The sequence below is a fragment of the Peromyscus eremicus genome, chromosome 10 (genome assembly GCF_949786415.1).
Source record: "Peromyscus eremicus chromosome 10, PerEre_H2_v1, whole genome shotgun sequence".
NCBI lineage: Eukaryota > Metazoa > Chordata > Mammalia > Rodentia > Cricetidae > Peromyscus > Peromyscus eremicus.
Window position 1 is genome coordinate 15,436,577 of NC_081426.1, and position 26,978 is coordinate 15,463,554.

At 37.5% G+C, this 26,978-nt stretch overlaps 1 protein-coding gene across 1 annotated transcript; it reads left to right on the top strand.

The window, feature by feature from the left end:
* Positions 1–24,997: 24,997 nt before the first annotated feature.
* On the top strand, positions 24,998–26,718 carry LOC131920566 (protein phosphatase methylesterase 1). The gene has a single exon (XM_059274995.1). It carries the CDS (start codon positions 25,096–25,098, stop codon positions 26,254–26,256), a length of 1,161 nt encoding a protein of 386 aa, XP_059130978.1. The 5' UTR covers positions 24,998–25,095; the 3' UTR covers positions 26,257–26,718.
* Positions 26,719–26,978: the final 260 nt, after the last annotated feature.

Genomic DNA, 26,978 nt, shown 5'->3' on the forward strand with positions numbered 1-26,978 from the left:
GTGGGAATGCAAGCTTGTACAACCACTTTGGAAATCAATATGGCGATTTCTTAGAAAATTGGGAATCCATCTCCCCCAAGATCCAGCTATACCACTCTTGGGCATATACCCAAGGAATGCTCAACCACACCACAAGAGCACTTGTTCAGCTATGTTCATATCAGCGTTGTTTGTAATAGCCAGAACATGGAAACAACCTAGATGCCCTTCAACTGAAGAATCGATAATATATTTTATAGGATATCTATTGATGTGGATTTTTCTTAGTGTAATATATTAACACTATTAAGGAGAAATAATGGATTTGGAGGAAGAATCCTGAACATTTTATATGCTAATTTATTATGTCAAAAAGTAGGAACACAAGGAATGTAATAAAGGCTCTACTGTTATAAACCTATTACCAACACTACAATAAATGGGGGAAAATTGACACTATGTCTTCTAAAACTCAGAATTCAGGATATACTCTTTCCAACCTTGTACAATATAGTACATGAAAGTTTGGAGAAAGCAATGAGACAAAACAAAGAAATATAAATGAGTAAGGGCAGAGCTAAATAACTCATATTTGCAGATGACATGATCTATGTTTTGAAAACCCTGTGATGGTTAGTTTTCATTATCAACATGATAGAATTTTTATCATCATAGAAACAAACCTTTGGGTATGTTAGCTTTAATTATCAACTGATACAATCTAGATACAATCTGATACAATCTGTCAATGGATACAATCTAGAACCCCCTAGGGAAAAAGCCTTAGGACGTAATTATCTAGATAATGTCAACATGTAGGAACATCTTTAGGCTATTTAAACTGGCAAATATCCACCTCAAACGTAGGTGGCACCATTCTACATGTTTGAAATTATTAATTTCAAGATTACCATCACAGTTGATCACCCTGTCAACCTGAGTACTGGAACCTAGGCAGTCTAGGATGAATCCAGGTGCTTCTGAAACTTGCCTATTCCTCACTCCATCTTGCTTTCCTTTGGAGCTCACTGGCTGGCTGTTGACACAATGTCACTAGCTACATTCTGTTCCTGTCACCATACTGTTCCTGCCATATTAGACTAAATTCCATAGAACTGTAAGCAAAAATAAACTTTTCTTTTTAAGTGATTTTTGTGACATTTTTTTTTTATAGCAACAAAAGAAGTAACTGATAAAATCCTAAAGGTTAACAACTTTTGGATGTGGTAACAACTTCATAATATAAAATCAACATCCAAATGCCATTAGCTTTTTATATCCACAATGAGCCTTAAGACCAGGAATAGATAAATTGAAGAAAACACTTAAATATGGAAAGGCATATGAAAAACAAAACAGTCAAAATAAGGCAAGGCTGAAAATACAGTGTTGAATATATCTCAATGCCTGGTCTCAAATTATAATACAGAAGCCTAGCTCTCAGGGCCCTGGTTCAAAAATGCCATGCAGACCACGAATGGAGTGAAATAGAGAAGGACCCATACACAAACTCACATAGAAACAGTCATCTAATTTCTGACAAATGTGTAAACATGCATATAATGAAAATAGACAATTTTATCAACAAATGTTTGGAGAACTGCACATCCTTATGTGAAAGTATGAAGTATAGATCAATATTTCTGACTATGAACAAACTCAACTGAAATTAGGTCAAAGGAATACTATAAGACCTGACACTTTGAAACTACTAATGGAAATGTTAGAAAATACACTTCAAGGTAGACAAATTATAGAACTTCCTGTAAGGTACTCCAATATCAAACTATATAACCTAAAGTATTGACAGGGAAACTGCATAAAGTTAAAAAGCTACTACACAAAAAGCACCATTATCGCCAGACTGAAGGGAAACACAACACAGAAGAAAATATTGGCTAACTGTGCATCAGACAGGGCCTTAATATCTAGAATATATAACTAACTATGAAAAGTAAACACCAATAAAGCTAGTATCCCATCAGTAATGAACTAATAATGGGCTAAGAAAAATAAATGTCTCCAAAAATAGGAAAAAATGACCCATAAATGTGCTTAAAGTTCTATTCACCAGGAAAATGCAAATTAAAATTACTTTGAGAGTCCATCTCAGCCCAGTCAGAATAACTATCATCAGGAAAACAAACATCTACAAACCTACAAAATCTTGGATTCTGTGTTGGCTAAGCACTCCTGGGCATGAGGAGTGTGCTTGATATACCCAGTGAGATTCCACTGGAGAATATGTGCTTCCCTTTGCTATCAGGTGTTAATTGGAAATAGCTTCTTGTTTACAGGTGAGAATCTGTGTACACTACTGCCTCTTGTTCTTGGACCCTGTTGCCTTAAACTTGTTCAGGTCCTATGTGTGCTAACATCAGCGAGTTCTGGCAAAATATGGGGAAAGAGAAACCTTTATTCATACTGCTGACACTGTGAAATCATCTGGAATTTTCTTACAAAACATTAAAAAATAAAAACTCCATATGACCAAGCTACATCAGTACTGAGTATATAACCAAAGGACTCCAAATCCTAGCACATGGAGATTCACAGAGATTCATGAAATTTGGTTTGAGTAATGGAACCTAATAACAGACTAGGATCTGAGCCTGAAAGTGTGTGATTCTATAACCGGTTCTCATATTCAATTCATGTCATAAAGACCTTAGCTTAAAGTTTTTAAACTAGCTCAGTCCATTTTGGACAAAAAGAAAAAGAAAACAGAAAGCCTATAATTAATCAAGTAAGGGTAATTTTGCAAACAACTAGAAATTTGAAATTTGAAATTTGAAACTGATTTTTTTCAGATAGCAATGTATGTATACACAATGAAATTTTACTTAGCTCTAAATACTGAAATTATTATATGTGCATGAAAATGGGTATAAGCATAAATCATTTTAAACAAAATAAGCCAGACTGTGACATTGAATGTTGCCTTTTTTTTTCACATTCAGATCCTAAATTTTATCTCTCCCTACTATCTATTCAGTTGTCTCTATATATCCCCTCCCCCTCTTTCTCACTCACTCTGAATGAAGGTACATACATCTTGAGTTTGGATTGATGACCATGAGAAGGGACAGAAACACACACACACACAAACAATAACCTATAGAAGAGATAGGTTAGATACACACACACACACACACACACACACACACACACACACACACACGTACGTAATGGAAACACATGCTATGTGGGCAGTAATAGGGTTACTGTGGAGGAAGATGAACACTAACGTGAAGGAAGCGCAAACAGGAAGATGGTACAGGAGTGGAAAAATAAGACAAACAAAATGAACTCTGTCTGAAATAGTCATTATGAAACTTGTGAATTTGTATGCTAACCTAAAAGACTAAGCTTTAAAATCTTTCAGATAACATAAAAGTATTAACAGAATTCCACATTTTAAAACTGTTCCTAGTTTCTGTACAAACGTAATCTCAATTCACAATTATAGGCTCTGTGGAGATTTTAATTTAAATAATGCTAATAAACACTAATTACTGGGAAAACAGAACATTTAGAAATCACTTTTAACCATGTGATTATAATATGCAGGTATAGAAACTTCTTTCTGTTTGATTGCCTTTGAACTTTAAGGGTGATAGGTTTCAATGCAGAAATAGAAAACATTGCCTCCGTTACGATGGAGGTATTTCTCTAATTTTCCTCTCACAGCTCTAGGTCCCCATCTGGTGCAGCGCTGTGCAGCCCCATGAGTGCTGCCACAAGATATCTCCAATTGCTAACTACCTGCAAATGAAAATTCAGTTTTCTCCCAGGGAGTTTTACTAGGTAAACAACAACTTTTAAGGGCAGGCACCATGCCCAAATCGTGTAGATAACCAACACGAATCCAACTCAACGGCATCTGTGGAAGTTCTTTGCCTCATAATGCTCAGTCAGCTCTATTTGTTTGTTTGCTCATTTGTTTTTTGTTTGTTTGTGTGTTTTAAAACTCACAGGTCTTTTCATATATATTATGGCTTCTGGTTTTGTGTTTCTGTGGAAGTTCTGTGTATGCTAATGTGTGTGTCTCTGCACTGTTTCTGTATGTGTGTTTCTCATGTGTTTCCTTTGGTTCTTCTGTTTGCTTTTCCTGTCCTATTATGATCGGTTTGTTTCTGTTACATTATTTTATCATTATTTAATCCATAGATACCTGCTTGTTTTCAAACAAGAGACAGAAAGGGTATGGATCTGGAAGGGAAGAGAAGTGGAAAAGAATTGGGAAGACTTCATAGAGGAGAAACGTTAGTCAGAATATATTGTTTAAAATGTATTTTCCATAAAAGAAAAAAGAAAACATTACATTACATGCATCAGTAAGAACAGATAGATTCAAACTACTATTTAGAAATAATTACCTCTATATATCCTTAATAACTTAAGTATTTGATTTAAATTTTCAAACACACTTTTACAAATGAGAAGATATAATGAAGAAATTAAGTAACCTATTATTTAAATTAATTTAACAAATATTTAACTTTTTCAGGTCAGTTTCACTTATATCTTCACATATAGGCTCTGAATCTTGATGTTCCTAATTGTTTTACGTTTTGTTTGTTTTTTGTTTTTTCTAGACAGCATTTCTCGGTGTAACAGTCCCGGCTGTCCTGGAACTCACTTTGTAGACTTCGTAGTTCCAGGCTCACCTGGAACTCAATGAGATCTGCCTGCCTCTGTCTCCCAGGTGCTGGGATTAAGGGAGTACACCAACATAGTCCAGCTTAATGTTCCTATTTGTAAAGCTAAAGTTACCTAGTGCTTAGGGCAGAGAATAGCCATTAGATATAATTAAGTTAATTGACTTTGTTGATGCACTACATTCCATTTTAAGGTAAATTGGACAATTACATTTATAGACATTTGTAACATGATGGATTAGATATCAGGAATAGACAAGCTATTACTTAAAATATTTTTCTTTTGATTATTATGGGCCCAATAGTGCTCTCTTCTAGATTCAGAGAACCTTTGAATTTTTCAAGGAAGATTTGTTAGCATAAATAATAATTCCTTCACAAATTGATGTGTAAAATACAGTGAACATGTACTTAATCACTAAGCAATATGTCTTATGTCCCCAATACATAGCACCTTGTTATTCTCACACTACGTTTTACCCTTTTCTGCAAATCTTAGGTCATATTTGGCATCAAAACTAATTGCAATCCTGATATTTTGATTTATTATTAATACAGTTTTGTTTGAAATAATATATGGATTTCAGAATCAGAATCTTGTCACCTTTATCTTAACTCTTTATTTCTCTTTTTATGACTTTAGTATTTCTTTTTTCTCTTTTATTAATCTTTTAAAGTTTATTTGATTACTCATATTTATATTTGGAAATCACTATTTCTTATAAGGTGAAGTATAAAAATAAATGAATAATTAGATGTAGTTGCATGGATACTGATACCATTGAATTCATTTAGATCAGAACACATTCTAGTAAGATTGTACTAATTAACTTCTCTTCTCAGGCGACCTCAAGTCACATTTCTCATCAAGGCGGAGTTGATTTTGTTCCCTGTGGCTAGGTTTAATGACCCAGTACCATTTGCTTTTGTGTGATAGTCTTATATATTCAAGGTCAGTTTCCTACAAGCTGTTTTCTTTCATTTTTTAATTTTAATTGTATTCTGTCTACATTTTGAGCTGTAAAAACTGAAAAACTGTGCACTGCATTAAAAAGTTGAGTATAATTTTGTATGTTCCATGGAAATAGAATTTTGAGAAACATAAGGAAATTAACACAATTATTCATAAATTTTGATTTTTTATTTGTTAAACATATTATGCACTAGTTCAGTATAAAAGATTTTCTCATATGAAATTGACATAGGTTCCAGGACCTTGCCATTATGAACTGGTATGTCCTTACATTTTCATCAATATTTTGTTCTCATGAATTATAAGTGAGATTCAATTTATAATTCACTATGCAGTACCTAGAACACAAGAAGAGTTGTGCACTCTTCTTGCACAGAGATACATATCTGTGGAGACAGGCATGCTTCAGTCTCTCTCAACCCAATTTATAATTCTGAAAATAAATGAATTTTATCAACCATAAATTCCTTCATCCAATCACATTTCATCATTAGTACCAATGTAATACTGTTTTCATTACCATTGAGGTAGGACAAAATAGAGGAAGTATTTATTACTGATTGTAGCTAGAGTTTTCCTGGTCCTGCCTGGCTCATGGTCATGACAAATCTCTCTCACCAGCCAGTCCTGCAGCTGCTCAAACCCAACCAAGTAAACACATAAAGACTTATATTATTTATTTATATATTTATTTATAAACTGTATGGCCATGGCGGGCTTCTTGCTAACTGTTCTTATATCTTAAATTAACCCATTTCTATTAATCTATAAGTTGCCACATGGCTCATGGCTTACCGTTCACATCTTCTCATGGCGGTGGCTGGCAGCATCTCACTGCCTCAGCCTTTCACTTCCCAGAATTCTCTCCTCTGCTTGTCCCACCTATACTTCCTCCCCGGCTACTGGCCAATCAGCATTTTATTTATACAGAGTGATATCCACAGCAACTGGTATCACTTAATACTTTTCTAAAGACATAAAAATATGTGAAAGAAACAAAGTTGTCTGTATTTCCTGTAAAAAACTTCGCTGTTACTTGTTACTATAAAACAAATGATCCAAAAACCATCACTGAGGTGATTGCTGTGGGATGGTCTGTATGTCAAATGTGTTGCTGATTGGTCAATAAATAAATCACTGATTGGCCAGTGGCCAGGCAGGAAGTATAGGCGGGACTAACAGAGAGGAGAATTGAGAGAACAGGAAGCTGGGGGAGACAGACACTGCCAGCTGCCGTCAGGACAAGGAAGATATAAAGTACCGGTAGGTAAGCTACAAGCCACGTGGCAAGGTATAGTTTTATAGAAATGGATTAATTTGAGCTGTAAGAACAGTTAGCAAGAAGCCTGCCATGGCCATACAATTTGTAACCAATATAAGTCTCTGTGTTTACTTGGTCAGGTCTGAGCGGCTGTGGGTCTGGCAGGTGAGAGAGATTTGTCCTGACTGTGGGCCAGGCAGGAAAACTCTAGCTACAGGTGATGGTGGTTAGAAATGGCTAACTTGGCATCTCAGGTGGAACTTATGTGACTGCAGGGCAGGATGGCCTTATGGAAACAAATTTTTCATACTTACTAAGGACTCTGGAGAACATGGCAGCATTATATCTGCCCTATTCATCAGTTAGTGGGGAGCCACACATGCCCTGGTGTGTGATAGATACAGATATGGCTTCTGGAGGGAAGAAAGGCCAAGGCACCTTGTAGAAATTATAAAGATATAAATAAAAGTTGATGCAAAAATTTTATATATATATATATATTTCACATACACACAGAGAAAGAGAGACAGAGAAACAGAGAGATCTTGACTGCTCTGTGTTCTGGATCCAAAATAAGTGGTAGCCAACAATAGGGCCTTATTATCAAGTTCTAGGCGGCAATCTATGATTGAATCTGAGGTTCAAAAATAAAGAAGCAATTGAGACAAGAGGAGTTTCTTGCCCAAATGGCAAGTTTTTATGATAAAGAAAGCAAACTCCATATGGAGTTTCTTTGATGATCATCATCTTCTTTGAAGTAGATTGGTACTACCAGGAGCAGATGTGTCTCACTATCATGAAAAGCCTTAGGTTATTAAACATATTAAATGCCATATGCTGTATGTCTTTGAAGTGTTTGAAGACCATCTATCTATATAAATATATCTGTGAATGACCTTGAAAATATACCTAGCCTGACTATAAGTTTGACTACTATAGATGACTATTAACCTGTATTTCTTAATTATACATTACATTTTTAAATGATCTATGTAAACACAATACCCTAAACAAGAACAGAAACATACATACAGCATAACAAAATTAACCTTAAACTTATAATTACTGACAGTTATTGTCTAAGCTGGACCAGAAGGATGCAAAAAGACAATGACTGCCAAACTTTTCCAAGATGAGGCAGGACAGTCCTTCAAAATTCCCTGCTTTTCAGAAAAGTCTGTTAGTTATCCTAGGCCTACAGGCCAAAAATGCATACCCCAACTTTGCAGGGGAACTTTGGTAACTGTCTAGGCAGCCAGCTGTTTCTGTCATTTCTCATATTTTTAAAGTCACTTGCTATGCACTTCCTGCTTACTCAAGTAATATTATTTCCTTCTTACATGTTTTATGGAGCTGATGACTACTGTAACTATAACTATCTAGTCTATAACTATAACCATATCTAACTAGTTATATTTTTGTGTAGTTATGAAAAAAGGTAAATTAGATACAAAACTTTGGACTCACAAAGATAAGATATATAATAGAGTATTTTCTTTAATTTTGCCAAATACAAATAGACTGAATACTGTAACTGTAATTCTTACTCAATAAATGTTTTGTTATATGTAAAAATAAATAAATAAATAAATAAATAAATAAATAAATAAGCAGTTTATGCCTGATGCTGTAGACTGCTGTGGGATGCCCTGCTGTATGCTGTGAATGTGTGTTGCTCTCATTTGTTGATAATAAAACTATTTGTCAATGGTGAGGCAGAATAAGATTAAGTGGTACAATCAACCTGAAGACAGAGGTGAAGAAGGGTGGAGTAGAGGAAGATGTTAGCCAACCTCCAAAGAAAAAGCAAGACATGTAGAAAATGAGGTAACAAGCCATGAACCATGTGGCAAAGCATAGATAAGAAACATGGGGTAATTTAAATGTAAGAGCTAGCTAGTAATAAACCTGAGCCATCAGCCAAGCATTTATAATCAATATAAGCCTCTGAGTGGTAATTTGGGAAGCAACTGCTGAATATGACCAGACATATGGGACAGAAAGCTCTGCCTCTGGATACAGTGGGCCTGGTCAAAAGTCCATGGCTGGGGGGGTAGGCATAGGCCTTAGGGTGAACTACTGATCCTGTTTTTCAAAGCGGTAAATTGACAGCCTCCTAAATATTCTTGTCCATATCTACAGAGTAAAACAGTTAACAGTGTTGGTCAGAGAAACCTCGTTTTGCAGCCAACTATGGCTAATCAAGCTGTTGGGAATAAGTGAATGTGGAGTGTTCAGCCATCAGTAGAATATCCATGGGATTACTCCATCTGATACTCTGGGAACATGGCAGGAGAGGAGTCAGAAAAGTCAAGAACTGGGTGAAACATTCAAGTCATGACCTGACCGGTAATTAATGGAGGAGGTATTTGATCCATTCTCAAAAGCTGTTGGCTTCTGGGATAAAGGATGTCATTGTCTTCTGTAGTGTAGCCAGTGATAACTTACCCATGCTGCTCCAGACAGTTCCATAATTGTGTACAAGCAAGTGGCTTTGAATAAATTCAGTGGATCACAAAACAACAATAACAAAAAAGTAGAGTGATAAGTTGGGTCAGATTTAATTATATATATGTATGAAACTGACAAAGTACAAGTTAATTGCAGAAATATTGCTTATATAATAAAGGCAATCACAATAAATGTATATTTGATCTTTCCCCTTGCACAAAAGACAACTCCAAATGGCTGAAGGGTCTCAGCATAGGACTTGAAACTCTTTATCTGATAGAAGAGAAAATAGGAAATGTGGTTGAACTGTTGACATATGAGAAAAATTTCTGAACAGGACTGATAGCTTAGGGATTAAAAACAACAATTAACACTTAGACCTGATGAAATAAAAACTATTATTTGTTTTAATCATAAAATAAAATATATGATTAAATTTATGATTAAACATTGGTGTTGAACAAGAGAAAAAAGAAGGAAAAGATGACAAAGAAGGTAACAGAATCAAAGGCCAACTCACTCTCTAACTCAGGAATCTATTAAAAACTGGAAGGCATAAAATATATGCAGAGAACCTGGTGCAGACTTAGGCAGGCCCTGTGCATGCTGCCTCAGTCTCTGTGAGTTCATATGATCTTTGATCATATTTAATTAGAAGGCCTTATATTCTTGGTGTCCTCCATCCCCAATGGCTCTTATACTGTTTCTGCCTCCTCTTCCATGGGCTTTCCTTTGCCTGGAGAGGATGGATTTGATAGAGACATCCCATTTAGAATTGAGTATTCCAAGGTATCTCACTCTAAGCATAATGTATCTGTATTTGTTCATATCTGTTGCATGATGAAACTTCTCTGATGATGGCTAACAAAGGTACTGACCTATGAATAAAAAATATCATTAGGAGTCATTTTATTGCTACCTAAAATAATTCTGTTTTTATTTTAACTATTTTTTTCATTTATTTTACATACTGATCACAATTTCCCCTCCATTCTCTCTAATATTCCCACCCCTTTCCCATTTACTCCCCTCCCCATACACTCTTCTGTTGCTTCCGTTCAGGAAGGGACAGGCCTCCCCTGGGCTTGAACAAGTTGATGTAGGCCAAAGCTCCTCCTCCTGTGCATAGACTGGGGTACGTAATCCAGCATGGGGAACAGGTTCTAGAAAGCCAGCTAAGTGCCAGGGACAGGTACTGATCACACAGCTAGGAGTCTTACTAATAAACCAAGCTACACAATTGTCCTAAACATGCAGAGAACCTAGATCAGTCCCATGCAGGCTCCCTAATTGTTGGTCCAGAGTTTTTATGCTCCCAAGAGCTCAAGTCAGCTGTCTCTGTGGGTTCTTCCATCATGACCTTGACCCTCCTGGCTCCTACAGTCCCTCCTCCCTTTCTTCAACAAGACTCCCTGAGCTCAGTCCAGTGCTTGGCTGTGTATCTCTGCATCTGCTTCCACCTGGATAAAGGTGTTGTGATGACAATTAGACTAGTCACCAATCTAATTACAGTAGGTGGCCAGTTTAGGCACCCTCTCCACTATTGCTAGGAATCTTAGTTGGGGTCATCCTTGTGGATTCCTGGGAGTTTCTTTGGCACCAGATTACTCCCTAAGCTTGAAATGTGCTCCCACACCAAGATGACTCTATTATTACTCTCTTTCTCTTTCCTGCCCCCAACCTGCCTCCCTCACCCAGCCAGCTCAAATGAATCCTTCAAATTCTCATCCCCCCATGCCACCCTCACTCCTGCCCTCAGTTTACCTAGGAGATCTCTTCTATTTCTCCTTCCCAGGGATATCCATGCATCTCTCTTTGGGTCCTCCTTGTTATCTAGCCTCTCTGGGGCTGTGGATTCTAGGTTGGTTATCCTACACTTTACTCTTAGTATCTATCCACTTATGAGTAAGTACATACCATCTTTGTCTTTCTGGGTCTGGATTGCCTCAATCAGAATCACTTTTTTTCTAGTTCTATTCATCTATTTTCTGCAAATTTCATGGGGTCATTGTTTTTCCTAGCTGAATAATACTCCATTTTGCAAATGTACCACATTTTCCTTATGTGTTCTTCAGTTGAGGGACTTCTATGTTGTTTCCAGATTCTAGCTATTATGAATAATGCTGTTATCGACATAGTTGAGCAAGTGTCCTTGTAGTATGACTGAGCATCCTTTGGATATATGCCAAGAGTGGTATAGATGAGTCTTGAGGTAGATTCATTCCCAATTTTCTGGGAGACTGCCATACTGATTTCCAAAGTGGCTGTATAAGTTTACACTTCTACTAACAATGGAGGAAGGTTTCCCTTACTCCACATTCTTTCCAACATAGGCTGTCCTCAGTGTTTTGATCTTAGCCATTCTGACAATTGTAGGCTGATATCTCAGAGTCGTTTTGATATGCATTTCTCTGATGACTAAGGATACTGAGCAACTCCTTCAATGTCTTTCAGTCATTTGAGATTCTTCTGTTGAAAATTCTCTGTTTAGATTTGTACCCCACTTTTTAATTGGATTATTTGGTATTTTGATGTCTAGTTTTTTGCTTTCTTTATATATTTGTAGATCAGTCCTCTGTCAGATGTGGGGTTGGTGAACTCTATAATTCAAGTGAAGAGGCAGCCTACAGAACTGGAAAAAAAATCTTTGCTAGCTATACATCTGAAAGAAGGTTAGTATCTACAGAATATGCAAAGAACTTAAAATCAAAAGAAAACAAAACAAAAAACTGAACATTAAGAAAACAAAATCCTAGTATAAAAAAGAGCATGTATCATAAGGCAAAATACAAATAGTTGTAAAAAATTATGCATTCAAAATTCCTAGTTATCATGAAAATACAAATTAAAATTACTTTGATACTGTAATTTACACTTATGGGAATGCTTAATATACCCAAACAAAATAACAACAACTGTGAATGTGGAAAAGGGTAAAGCAGAACCCTTGTTCACTGCTGGTGAGAGACAAACTGGTGTGGTCTCTATGTACATGATGGGGAAGTACCTCAGGAAGGTGGGAGAAGAACTAACACATGTCCAACTATTCCACTATTCGATGTACCCAGAGACTATATCCTACCATAGTGATACCTGCTCATCAATGTCATTGCTGATCTATTCATAAAAAAATACAACAACAATAACAATGACTGACCATTTTAATAAATCTAAAATACAGCATTAACACAGTGAAAGTGAAAATGAAATATCAGGATAATTTAGTAAATGTTAAAAGCTGTGTGGGAAAGATAATTATATTAATTACTGTAAATATTGAAATCATAAGAAGGAAATTTTCAAGAAAAACTCTTCAAACACAAGCATTCAGAGCAAAATAACAATGCCTAGAACAATTATAATACAGATTGACAAACGTAATCTGTGAATTATTTCATTCTTTACCTAGGAATATTATAAATCAGTACATCTTTTTAAAAATAGCAAAATAAGTTGAAATAACTGTTCTCTATGAATAACCAATTTGTGGCCTAGAAAACTTTCCAAATAAAATAAATCCCTATACAATAAAAATCCTTAATTTTCTTCTTAACTGTGAATAAACACTGAAACTATAAATACTGACAAACCTATTTATCATTTAGTAAGATATCATTTATCATATAGAAATATTCAAGTGACTTAATTTGTGTCAAAGTGAATAATAATAAATTAAAAAAATAACAAATAAAATCTTATTTCTCTTTATTTTTAGACATGAACTAAATCCTTGGAAAATGGCTAAATGTGATGAGGCCTTAGAATATTGAAAATTGGAAAATTAAAATACAGAGATTTAGAAATTATATAAAGTATTTTCTATTGTTGTATTAACTTAGTAATAGCAGCTCCATTTACAGTAGTCAAGATTTCTACCCAATAGAATGGCTTTTCATTCTACTTTAATTTCTTGACTATTACCAAGATACTGATATGTATTTTAACTTATCTATTCAATATTTACTTATTATTTTATAAAATTAGTTATTTTCAACACAGAAACATTTCATTCATAATAGTTCTCAGCTTGTTATTACTAAGGTTACAACAAGTCATTTCATTTGGAAAATAATTTCTATATTATTAAATTTCAACTACTAATTCATGTGATCCTCCAGTGAGTACATTCACTTTGTCTTTCTTCTTGCTTTTGGCTTGCAATTTCTCAGTAAATGTAATTCAAATGACCACATTTAAAAAAGCATTTACCATGATTTTAAACTTAAAACATGCTACTGAAAGTTGTGCTTAGAAACTGATATTATGTATTTATTATCTGATATGATACCTAGTATATGAAAAACATAATATCAGCATGAACCCATAATATCATAATTGAAAAGAAGAGCCCAACTGACTTTGTGGCACCTAGTGTAATCTCAGCATTTGAGAAGACCATGGCAGTGGACAGTAGAGAGCAGCCTGGACTGTACTCCACTACCAGAATGTTAATGATTTCATACAAATAAAAATCAGCCCCTCCAAAAACATCAATACTTTCATTACTTTTATTATAATAGCTATTTTTGAATTTTACCCTCTATGTTCATGAATGAAATTTCCTAAACAATAAATTTATCAGTTTGGCTCTGTTAGTGGTTTTATTCAATAATGTGCTTTTTCCTAATGATTTTAACATTCAGTTTGTGAAAAACTGGGCAATTTTTAGTCAAATTTCAAAATATTCTGTGATCATCTACAATCATCTGTTCCTGTTTCAAAAGAAAGCAACTATCCCCTGACTCATGACACACATCTGGTGATTTGGGGTTTGCAAATATCACTGAATGCAACCTAGCTTTGTGTCCTGACTGAACATTTGGTTGTGTTTTCAATATTCTGCCTCCCACACTTGGAATTTGCAACCCAGACCCCTCAACCTCTCTGTTCTTCACCCTATAGCATGATAGATTCTTCCAACAGATCATTCGTACACTCTGTTAATCATTCCTTAAATGTTGCACCCATTTTTCTATTCCATTGATACAGCCCAGGCAGGCAATTCCTGAACGGGGTCTGACTTCAAAGAAATTCACTTGTCTCATCTACAAATCATAACCCTCAGGTAAAATAAATGTAAGTAGCAAGGAGGGTTTTGCACCAAATTTCAATTCAAATTCAGTTTGTAAGAAACTATTGAAGATGAAGTGGGTGACAGTGACCACACTCTAAGACAGTATCCCTTACAATATGAAGTTAGCTGATTTATTCGAAGGGATATGAAGAAACCTTATTATCTGAGCTCTGGGGATTGCAGGTTATTTAAAACTGTGGATGGGGGGGTGGGTTGGAGGGGAAAGCTGGAGGAGGGAGGGGGAGGAGGGATGAGAGGGGCATCTATGGTTGGTATGTAACATGAATAAAAAATTTCTTAATAAAGAAAAAAAACCAAATGGTTTGGTTCTTCTGTCTCTTGTTTCACTGCTGAAGTTGAAAGACTGGGGAGGGGACATATCAACTTTGCTTAATCCTTTTTATTTTCATTTCCTTTTCATTATTGATTTTTATCTTTTATATTTAGCATCCTAGATCCATTTAAATACAAAAATGAGACCATCTAATTTCTTCATGATTCTATAAAACAGAATTAACCTTTTACCTACATTCAGATTCTACCTTCTTCCTAAGATTTTGGTATGATCACCAGATTCCCTATAATTAAATGAGAAAGCACAATTTAATGATTAAAGATGTGTACTGGGTTCCTGTTCAGTACCCAGGCACCCAGTCCCCAGCTCACCCCCTCCTCTTTTCAGCCCCCATTTGTCACAAGAACTTAATGTTATGTTCCTCTTCCCATATTTCAGCCACTGCTTTCTTATCAATGCTCTTCCCTCAAAATGATTTGGCTGGCTCCCTGTAAACTCCACCATTTTGTCCATAGCTCTTCCCTCCTCCTCCTCCTCAAGGACCTACCACACTACCTTGGGACCCCATTCAGCTTCCCAGCTCTCCCTGTAGACGGAGCTTCTTCTAGATCTTGTGGTAGATCGCCTAGTCCCACCCTCATGAGGAGCAGTCCCAACCACATGCCCTGGCTTCTTGAGGAAATAAAACTTCTATAGGGCCATTCTCAGTCGCCAGTGCCAGTGGATGCAAATCCAGTGGTCAGTGTCCCATCTACCCTGGAGACAGGAGTTCCCAGAGTTCCTGCTGGGAGCTCAGGGTAAAGATTGGATGGAGGAGCAACAAATATCCTGGCCCTTTATACACACTTTCTGGAACCCAAGCCCACAGTCAGCCTGTTCTTTCTGAAAGGAAAAGCTTGGTCACTCCCTGCATATCTTCAATCCACTTTGTCAGGATGGCCAGACTGAAGATCTGTCTAGCTAAAATTGCACTGTTTACTACACTCAGCACTTTCCCTCGGAACTGGAATTGAGGCAAGTACTCTAACCTTGAAGGTAGTCAAAGTAGGATGGGCACAACTTCCTGAGAAAGCTAAGAGTCTCTATTCTGAGCTGTCAAGCTACTAATCAAGGTGTGAATGCTGAGGGCTGCCCTTTCACACCTAATAAGAAAAAAAAAAAGAGAAAGGTTAAGACAATTGTCCAGCATGAGCATCCCCAGCCCCAAGGCAGAGAGACCCAGAGGCTCTGAAGGGCCCCCTGTCCCTGCCCACTGGCCCACCGGCCCTGCTGCTGAGCCTGTCTGATGTTCTGGTTGTATGAATAAGTACAATTTCCCTCTGAGGGGAAAATATTTACTGAGAGCTTGTCAAATGTACTTAAAAACATGTACCTAGGTTACACTGGGAATATTATCAGTTGATACTATGTACTTAATGTAATAGAAAGTGATTCATGTGATAATTTTATATTGCCTATTAAAATATACCATTTTCCTCAACTGTTGGATTCTATGTAACAAAATTTCAGTTAGAAAACTAACTTTGTTAGATAAAATTCAACAGTTGATATCACTGTGGGTGAATAAATATAGTTTTCACCCGTCATCAAGGAAACTTCGATTTGAAACAGACAGAGACCACTGCAGAAAACTACAACCAATCAAAATGCAGAGTGGTGGAGTCCAGTCTCAATGGGGACATTTACAAATACTCAAGGCTCAGAGAACATTGTGGAAGAAGGGGTTTAAAGATTGTAAGAGTCAGAGGATCAAGAAATTTGCTGTGAGATCACGTCCCCTAGTAATTGGAAGCTACGCTCATAAATTCTTACTAACATGACTGCCTAAATATGAGCTAAACAAGGATGATAACCATGGACATGACTAAGTGTATGTACGGGGAGAACCCAGTAGGCCTAAACCCTACACAAAGAACTATAGGCATCAGAGGAAAGTTAGGAGCAGGGAACGTAGTCTTCCCCATTGAAGAGCACACTGATTCACTGTCCAGTGAAAAACAGCCAGCACTGAAAACATAATGGAAATAACATATACATGGACTGAACAGGCTACATTTAGGAATATATATTCATATCCATAGATACATTATATATGTATATAAACATATATTTAATACATTTATTTATTTATTTTTATATTCCAGCTATAGTTTCCCTTCCCTCCTCTCCTGCCAGGTCATCCCTCCAACCCACTCTGTTACCATCCTCCAATCCACTCACCCTCCTTTTGTTTCTGTTTAGGAAAGGGCAGGTCTCCCATGAGTATCAACAAAATATGGCTTATCAAGTTACAGCAAAATTAGGTACCTCCCCATGTATTAAGGTTGGGCAACATGACCCAGAATGAGGAATAGAGTCCCAAAAGCCTGTGATAGAGTTGGACATAGCTCCTGTTCCCACTGTTAGGAGTCCCATAAGAGGACCAAACTGCATAACTGTCACACACATGAAGAGTGCTTAGGTTAGTCACATGCAAGTTCCCTCGCTGTTCCATCTCTATGAGCCACTATGAACCCAGGTTAGTTGATTCTGTGAGATTTCTTGTGGTGTCCTTGCCCACTCTGCCTCCTACAATCCTTTATCCCCCTCTTCTGTCTGTTTGCCTGTGGGTCTGCATCTGTTTCCATCAGTTGCTAGATGACGCCTCTCTGATGGCAGTTGGGCTATGCACCAACCTGGTCACAGGAGATGGCCAGTTCAAGCTACGTAACCAGTATTGCTAGGAGTCTTAGGGATCACCCTTGTAGATTCCTGGGAGAATCACTTGTGCCAGGTTTTTACAAGACCTGGAAATGTGCCCCTTTTCCAGCAGTCTCTTTCAGTACTATCCCTCTCTGTGCCCACCTCAATCCGATTGCTCACATTGCCAGAACACAGCTCTGCTTACCCCTGATTCTATTCTACAAGTTCCGATTGGGATATTGGACTTTCAGAAATATGAAACAAAATAATTGTTTGGCATTAAGTTTTTGGTGATTCATTACAGAAAAGTAATATGCTGCTGGTAAAATATATGATACAATCACTGTGAATCGTAGGCTTATTTTCTCCAATTCTTATTACTTATTTATGTGAAGTTTAAGGCTGAACGAATAGCTGCTAGTTGTCTTTATGTCCTCCTGGGACTTTATTAAAAAACATGCTTAGGTCCACTGTTTTTTTATGAGTAAAGCATTCACTCCACTTACACCTTAAAATATAATGAATAATTTCATTATCTTAACATGTATACAAGTGCCCTTGGGACAGAATATTTTAAAAAAAATAGAAGATAAAATGAAAGTATTGAACTTACAAATTCTTATCATTTACAAAGCAAAAGCATAAATCCTAAGTTGGATAAGAGAATGCTTATACCAAAAAAACATTAAAAAATGTTATTACTTGACAAGGATAAGAATAGTACCAAAACTGAACAAACATGTGGTATGATCTTACCTATCCCAAATCCAGTGTAAACAATCAGGAGTGCTACTGCTTTCTAAAAAATATTACTGCATGTTTAACTCTGAAAGAAATGCCTATAGTGCCCTAGTATTTGTGATATAAATATTGCTACTTCTCAGTTAACGAGTCTGAATTGTAAAGATATTTTACTTGATTATAGATCATAAAATTTATGTTAAAATATGAACTATACATAGTGATTTTTAATTTTATTTTTGAGATTATAATTATGATATTTCTCCCTTCCCTCTCCTCCCTTCAAATTCATGTTGTCTTTTTTCAATAATTATTTTACACACACACACACACACACACACACACACACACACACACACATATTATATTTCCTCTTCCATGGAGATCCTAGCATCCCACCATGAACCCAACTTTTTACCTAGACTGTCTGGGTTTGGGGATTGTAGCATAGTTATTCTTTATTTTATATCCACTTATGAATGAGTACATACCATGTTTGTCTTTCACAGTCTGGGATATCTCACTCGGATGATTGTTTTCTAGTTCCATCCATTTGTCTTCTATTTTCCTGGTGTCCTTGATTTTTTAGGAGTTCAATGATACTCCATTGTGTAAATGTACCTCATTTTCCTTATCCATTCCTTGTTTCAGGGAAGTAGAAGGTATTTTGTGAGTGGACTTAGGGCAGATGAATAGCTTTAAGCCAGCTTGGTCTTCCCTAGTTACTAATAGTTGCTCACATTCCTCTGCTACTGGCCACATCCCCACTTTTTTGCAGCTTTCCTTCCTTCCTCTGTTTTTTCTTCCTGCAGGACTGCTAGAGATTAGTTTGAACACACTCATGTGATTCAGGACAACCTCCTTTTCTTAATATCCTTAAACTTTGTCCATCTTCAGTCTTTGTTGTTATCTAAGGTGACACATTACGAGGATTCATGGTTAGGCTTGAGCAATCTGGCTGGCTTTATTCAGCCGTATTTGATGATAACTCCATTGACACATGTGCTGCCATGAATTATTAAAACATTACCTAAGAGACACAATTAATTGATATTGATAAAACATTCAGTGACAACCACATCGAAGTCAGGGAAAAATCAAACTTATTTCTAACCTTGCTTTTTATATCTCTAGACTTTGGCAAAAATGTTTGTTATTGGGTCAATTTCAGTTAAAAGACAGGCAAGCAGTTTGGCAGAAGAGCTATTTATTCAGAGGTACCCAATTTTGTTCTATCTGCTGGTACTGAAGACACACTGAATGTTTATTCACCTCTGTAATATCATTGCCAACTTCATTTCCATAGCTGACCTCTCTTTGGTCATTAAAATGGTGTTCAACAAAAGGTCATTTACATTTTTGAGACAATCACTAATAGATTATCTACTTAGTGATTATTTTGCAATTCTGTTAAAGGTCTTTGTCTGAAGACAAAATGATAGCACATTATATAAATCTCTGACCTCCACGTTCCTAAATATAGTAGAAGTAATAAACCATGCTAAAAAATCACCAGAGTTTATGGCTCAGAATTCATCATGGATTTATAAATGTGCTAATGTAATTAGATGTGTCTTCTTTTCCAGAAGAAAGGGGTGTAGAACACTGGGGCAAATGACCAAGGAGAAGGAAATGGACCCATGAAAAGAGCATAATGTGAGGAAGAGTGATCACTGGAAACAATGTTTGTCATATCTAGGTAGAAATTCATTTGCTTAGTGTTTGTCTATTTAATGAATGGTAACCATGAGTAATATTGTAATGCACAGTCAGATTCCGATTCTTTAGGTTTAAATACCAGAAGATAATATTTATTTAAAACTAACCCCAAAACAATCATGTGTACCATGTCTACAGATGTATGCCCATTGGAGAGTGTCACCAGCTACAGTACCAGGAGGGACAACTTGATTACTTTTGTACTCACTTGTTTGCCTTATTATGGTAATTTAACTTTACAATAGGTAGGTTCACATGTGTTCTATATCTTTCAAGACTTTGTATTTAAATTCTAATCTCAGATAATCAAGGGTTTGGCCTATGCAATGCAACAAAAAACTAAAATAAATTCAAGGAAGTTAAATTCATAGATAGGTAAAGATTTAGAATGTGATAAAGTATCATTTAAGATAATTCCAAACATTTGAATTACTTTATGAAACCTATTAAGAAGAAAACTCTGGAAAATCATTTGAAGTACATATACAGACTGAACATGGGGCAAATTACTTTAAATTAATAATGGTTTCAATGAAAAGTTCAAATAGTTTGGTAGACTAATGGGCAATGATTATAAATCAGTAGTTCATATATTAAAAAGAAAATATGATTAACTCATAAATGCAAAGATGATGTAAATACACAAAAATAGAATAATTAAAATAACATAAACAAGATTATTTTCTTCTGTTATCTAGGAAACATTATGGGTTTAGACAACTCCCAAGAATTACCAACAAAGGTTAGGATATTACAAAGAAGGATATTACAAAATGATAAAAGTATTGTATAGAGAAATTAAAACTTACATCAGCAGAGAGACTTACACAAGAATGCTGAGAGGTGCTTTAATCATCATAGACAGGAATAGATAATAGCATTTTTGACAGTCTGGTGTAGTTGGAGTTTTCTCTCTGGGTCCCACTAAGTCCTGGCAGTCCAACAGCCCACTTATAAAATAAACACACAGATGTTTATATTATTTAAACTGTTTGGCCTAATGGCTCAGGCTTCTAGCCAGCTGTTCTTATATCTTAAATTAACCCATTTCTGTTAGTCTATAAGTTGCCACGTGGCTCGTGGCTTACCGGTATCTTAACATCTTGCTTGTCATGGCGGCGGCTGGTAGAGTCTCCCTGACTCAGCCTTCTACTTCCCAGAATTCTCCTCTCTCTTGTGCCACCTATATTTCCTGCCTGGCTACTGGCCAATCAGTGTTTTATTTATTAATCAATCAGAGCAACACATTTAATATATAGAACATCCCACAGCAGTCTGGCATTTTTCCTGCCTGGCTACTGGCCAATCAGTGTTTTATTTATTAACCAATCAGAGCAACACATTTAACATATAGAACATCCCACAGCAGTCTGGCATTTCCTATAAGATGCTTATGTTACTTTTCCTAACAGAGGAGCAGAGTAATTGTCAGTAGCTCTTATGTATTCTAGTTAGAGCATTGTTGGGGAGACATGAGGACACTTCATGGCAATTAATTTTGACCATGGTCATAAACTGCATTTACAAGTGACCACAAATTGTTCTCAACTGTATATCTGGTAATGGAGAAGACCTGAGAAGTTGAGTATACCCTGGGAACTATTAGTTGTCTGTGAAGGTATGGTATAGGGAACATTAGTTCATGTAACTGAATGATCAGGCCCAATTTGTCAGCCTCAACAATGGAAAACATTATATTTCAAGGAGTACCATAAGTACACTAAAATTGTATGATGTATAGCTTTGACTTCCCTACCTTCTCATCCTATTCAAATAATTCTATGCATTATATCTCAGATGTGCAATTAATAGCCCTTCTTTATTAAAGAAATGCCAGCAGTAGAATACCTAGGTCTCCCAGGACTGCAGGTGGTTCTCTGAAAGTTAGGCCAAATTTATTAAAAGTTTATCATTCAATGGAGTTTCCAAGATCAATAACTAATCCATTATTGAAACACACATGGCTAATAGTTTTCTGCTTTCAATCATGCTAACTGGGCTTGGTGGCATAGGTCAACGATCCCAACTATTCAAGAAGCTGAGAGAAGAAGATTGCAAATTCAAGTTGGCTTGGGCTACAAAGTGAGTTCCAGTCTTGACAATTTAGTGAGACTTTGTTTTAAGATGATATATATATGGGCTTATAGACGAGTGGTAACACATTTGCCTAGGAAGCTCAATACTTCTGATTAAATTTTCAGCACCAACTTTTAAAGATTTTTTTTGTATAGCATAATTTAGTTGCTTCTTCCCTCCCACAATTCCTCATGAACCCTCCACGTTTCCCTAAACACCCAACATCATGTATACTAGCTCTCTCTCTCTCTCTCTCTCTCTCTGAAAAAAAGATATAAAACCACCAAAAATGGACAAAAATGCCCAAACAAAACAAATGAACAAAGAATCTACAAACAAAACAAAACATAGAGTTTGTTTGTTTTGTGTTGGCCAATTAGATTTGAGTATGAGCCTTGCCATATGCACTCCATTGGATAAAACTACTTTTCTTATTCTTTCCAGGCATCAGTTGTGTGGTGATATTTTATCTGTGCATCCCAATAAAGCTTATCTGGGGATAAGAAGAAAAAGCCAGCCACTATATTAAACATAGAGGTCAGGCAGTGGTGTCACATACCTTTAGGGGTGGAACTTTGCATTCATTTCTTTGTTTAAGTGATGGGATTTTGTCTGACTTGAAACTTCACAGACCTTGTTCACGCTGCCACAGTCTCTGTGAGTTCTTATGTGTATCATTCTTATTGTGTCTGGAAAGCAGTCCATTTTTGAAGCCATAAACCACTTGTGACTCTTACAATCTTTCTGTCTCCTTGTCAGCATAGACCTCTTATTACTGAGGTGAAGAGTTTAATGAACATATCCTAGATAGGACTGAGTGCTCCAAAGTCTCTTATTCTTGACATATTGTGAAGTTGTAGGTTTAAGTGTTAATTACCATTTGTAGTAAGAAGAAGCTTCTCTATGTCAGTAGAATGATGGCTTTACCTATGGGTATAGTAATATGTTAATAGGAATCATTTCCTTGCTATGTTCATTTAGAAGAATAATAGTGGTAGGTTTTCCCTTAAACCAATATGTCAGATTCTTCACCATTTAACATGGTTAACAATGGGTTCCAACTTATGGAGTGGACCCTAAACTGAATCAAAAGTTGTTGGATACACTTCATAAAATTTGTGCCATAAATACATCCATATAACCTGCAGGAAGGTCTTTGCTGTAGGTCACAGGGCTTATAGTTGGGTGATACTAACGATTGCATTTCTCCTCCAGTAACATGTAGAAATATTTCTAGCATCATGAACACTAATAGGGGTGAATCTTTTAATTGATCATCAGATCAACTTCTCAGAGTATGATGATGAAAGTAGATGTCCTCAGCAACAGGTTTTGGAAAGAAACCACTAGACTTAACAATAGTTTGCTGTGGGATGTCTTTCTGTACACTGTGAATATGTGTTGCTCTGATTGGTTGATACATAAAATGTTGATTGGCCAGTAGCCAGGCAGGAAATATAGTCAGGGTGAGCAGACAAGGAGAATTCTGGGAAGAGGAAGGGCTGAGTCAGTAGTCACCAGCCAGACACAAATGAAGCAAGATGTCAAGGTAGAACTGAGAAAAGGCCACGAGACTGTAGGGGCCTGGCAGGACTGGAGAAACCTTTCAACTATGATAGTTTGTCATTTTGTAATAATTGGGAGGTTCCATGGGGCTTGCTGGCCAACAATTCAAGAATGCATTACTCACACTGGAGTTTCTGTTTGGTTGGATTAGATATCTAGTTGGGGCATATTCTTCTCTATTATATACTAACGACATTTAAATTCCTTTTATATATGTATGTATTTTAGGAAGCTTCTACAACAGTTTGTTACTTGGCATCTTCATGTAGAAAAATGAAAACAGATCAATAATTAACACCCTATATAAATCTTAACTCCAAATAGATAGAGAAACTCAACATTTAAAACTAGATAACTTGAATCTGATAGAAGAGAATGTAGATAATAGGATTTACCTCATTCACACAAAGAAGGGACTCTCTGAATAGGATTCTGATAGCACAGGCACTAAGATCAACAATATATAAATGGAACCTCACGAAGCTAAAAAGCTTCTGTACTGTAAAGAACGCCTACAAGATGAAAAAAAATGTCTTTTCCAATTATGGATCTGACAGAGGATTATTATCCAGAATACATAAAAATAACAAAAACAATCAAGCAAACAAAAAACTGATCAAGAAAAGAAATAAAATAATTGCACATGTAGTACAAACTAAAGAGAGCTTTCAATACATCAAATCCAAATGGCAGAGAATCAATTAAAGAAATGTTCAACATCCTCAGCCATTAAGGGAATGAAAATTAAAAGTACTTTGAAATTTCATCTTATCCCAGTAGAAAGGCCAAAAATCAACACAATGAATGGCAACAAATGCTGGTGATGATGTAGGGAAAAGAGAAGACTTACTGCTTGTGGGACTGCAAACTGGTATAGCCACTATGGGAATCAGTCTGGAAGCACCTCAGGAAGCTGAGAATCCATCTACTTGAAGATCCAGTTATACTGCTCTTGGACATATTAAAAAAAATCTATATCCTCCTATAGAGATCCTGGCTTATCCATATTCACTGCTACTCTATTCATAATTGCCAGAAATTGAAAACAATCTAGATGTCCATCAACTGATGGTGTTCGTAAAGAAGATATGGTACATATGCACAATGGAATATTATGTACCTGTTCATAAACCTTAAATTATGAAATGTACAGGTAAATATATGGAGCTGGCAACAATCATCCTGAGTGAGATAACTCAGAACCAAAAGGACAAACTTTGTATTTTTCTTTTATATGTGGATGTTAGCTTTCAGTCTTTTGAAACATATGTTACAATCTGAATAACCACGTAGCTTAAATAGCTAGTGAGGAACCAAGGGCATGGGTGTCTCCCAAGGAAAGGCAAATATTATAATCTTATGAAAAGATAAAGGCTAAACTAGAATAGGAGGAAAATTAGAAAGCAAGGTAAAGGAGGAAATGTGTGGAGAGAAATACAGCACTAAAGGGCCCTTGAAATAATTTTGTATCTTGTCTAAGTCAGAATACCTATGATTAAGAATACAAGTGGCGAAAGGCGACTGGGCGTCGTTAGAGGAGTGAGCTGTGATCGGTTGTACTGCACGTATCGTGGGACAGAGCTTCGGCCACTGTTGTCGACGTGCGGCCTCTCCTTGATGTCGGCCCTCGAAAAAAGCATGCACCTCGGCCGTCTACCCTCTCGCCCTCCTCTGCCCGGCAGCGGGGGCAGTCAGAGCGGAGCCAAGATGCGGATGGGCCCTGGACGGAAGCGGGACTTTTCCCCTGTCCCGTGGAGTCAGTACTTTGAGTCAATGGAAGATGTGGAAGTGGAGAATGAAACTGGCAAGGATACTTTTCGAGTTTACAAGAGTGGTTCCGAGGGTCCGGTCCTGCTGCTTCTCCATGGAGGAGGCCATTCTGCCCTTTCCTGGGCAGTGTTCACGGCAGCAATCATCAGTAGAGTGCAGTGCAGGATCGTAGCTCTGGATCTTCGGAGTCATGGAGAAACTAAAGTCAAGAATTCTGAAGACCTGTCAGCAGAAACGATGGCAAAAGATGTTGGCAATGTGGTTGAAGCCATGTACGGGGACCTCCCTCCTCCTGTCATGCTGATTGGGCACAGTATGGGCGGTGCCATTGCAGTGCACACAGCATCAGCTAACCTGGTGCCGAGCCTCTTGGGCCTCTGTATGATTGATGTTGTAGAAGGTACAGCCATGGATGCACTTAATAGCATGCAGAATTTCTTGCGTGGTCGTCCTAAAACCTTCAAGTCTCTGGAGAATGCTATTGAATGGAGTGTGAAGAGTGGCCAGATTCGAAACCTAGAGTCTGCCCGAGTCTCGATGGTCGGCCAAGTCAAACAGTGTGAAGGTATTACAAGTCCAGAAGGCTCCAAATCCATAGTAGAGGGAATCATAGAGGAGGAAGAGGAAGAGGAAGAAGGAAGTGAGTCAGTAAACAAGAGGAAAAAGGAAGATGACATGGAAACCAAGAAGGACCATCCCTACACCTGGAGAATTGAACTGGCAAAAACAGAAAAGTACTGGGATGGCTGGTTCCGGGGCTTATCCAACCTCTTTCTTAGTTGTCCTATTCCTAAACTGCTGCTCTTGGCTGGTGTTGATAGATTGGATAAAGATCTGACCATAGGCCAGATGCAGGGAAAGTTCCAGATGCAGGTCTTACCGCAGTGTGGCCATGCAGTCCATGAGGATGCCCCTGACAAGGTAGCTGAAGCTGTTGCCACTTTCCTGATCCGGCACAGGTTTGCAGAGCCCATTGGAGGATTCCAGTGCGTGTTTCCTGGCTGTTAGTGACCTGCTGTCCACCCTCCCTCTCCATTGAGCTCTGTTGTAAATACATCGCACCAGAGGCCACTGTGACGCCGCCGACGCCGCCGTCTCCTACCATCCCACCCAGCCACGTGACACCGGCTCCCTGTAGAGGGGCATCCCCAGATGTACAAACCCTCTGTATACCTGTCAAAAGCATTGTTTTCCAGGGCCCCTGTCCAACAGTGGCCTGCGCAGTCTGGGGTCCCCAGCTCTTTCCCTCCCCGTGTGCTCCCTGCCTTACCTAGGGTGAAGCCTTCACTCCCTGGGCCCCTGTTCCTGGCATCCGGCAATGTACCTGGGTCCATATGTCTCCCCAGGCTCAGGGATCTCCATTCCTTGAGGATGTTCTTGGCATGGTCCTGCCCTACCTCATGGGATGGGCAATGCACACACTGGCCCTTATTTTTCCCTTTCAAATAAAACACCAGTCAGGTACCTTTATCCCAGTCTTAACTGTTCCAAGTCTGGAAGAGTCAGAGTGACCGGGGTCCCGGCCTTAGGTTCAGGGAGAGGTAGTAGATGATAGCAAGCACCCCAAGAAACCCGCCTGTAAGCCAGGTCCAGCCAGTCCAAGCACATAGCTTCCCGTCTGGGTGAGCCCACTGTCCCACTCCCACATGTCTGGGCACCTGCCCCGGGCTGAGGCCAGGCTGCTCCAAGAGCCTCACGAGCCCTCATCTGCCACAGAGCAGCCCAGGTTA

Coding starts and splice junctions, on each gene's coding strand:
- LOC131920566 (XM_059274995.1), top strand. CDS start 25,096: ATGTCGGCCCTCGAAAAAAGCATGCACCTCGGCCGTCTACCCTCTCGC.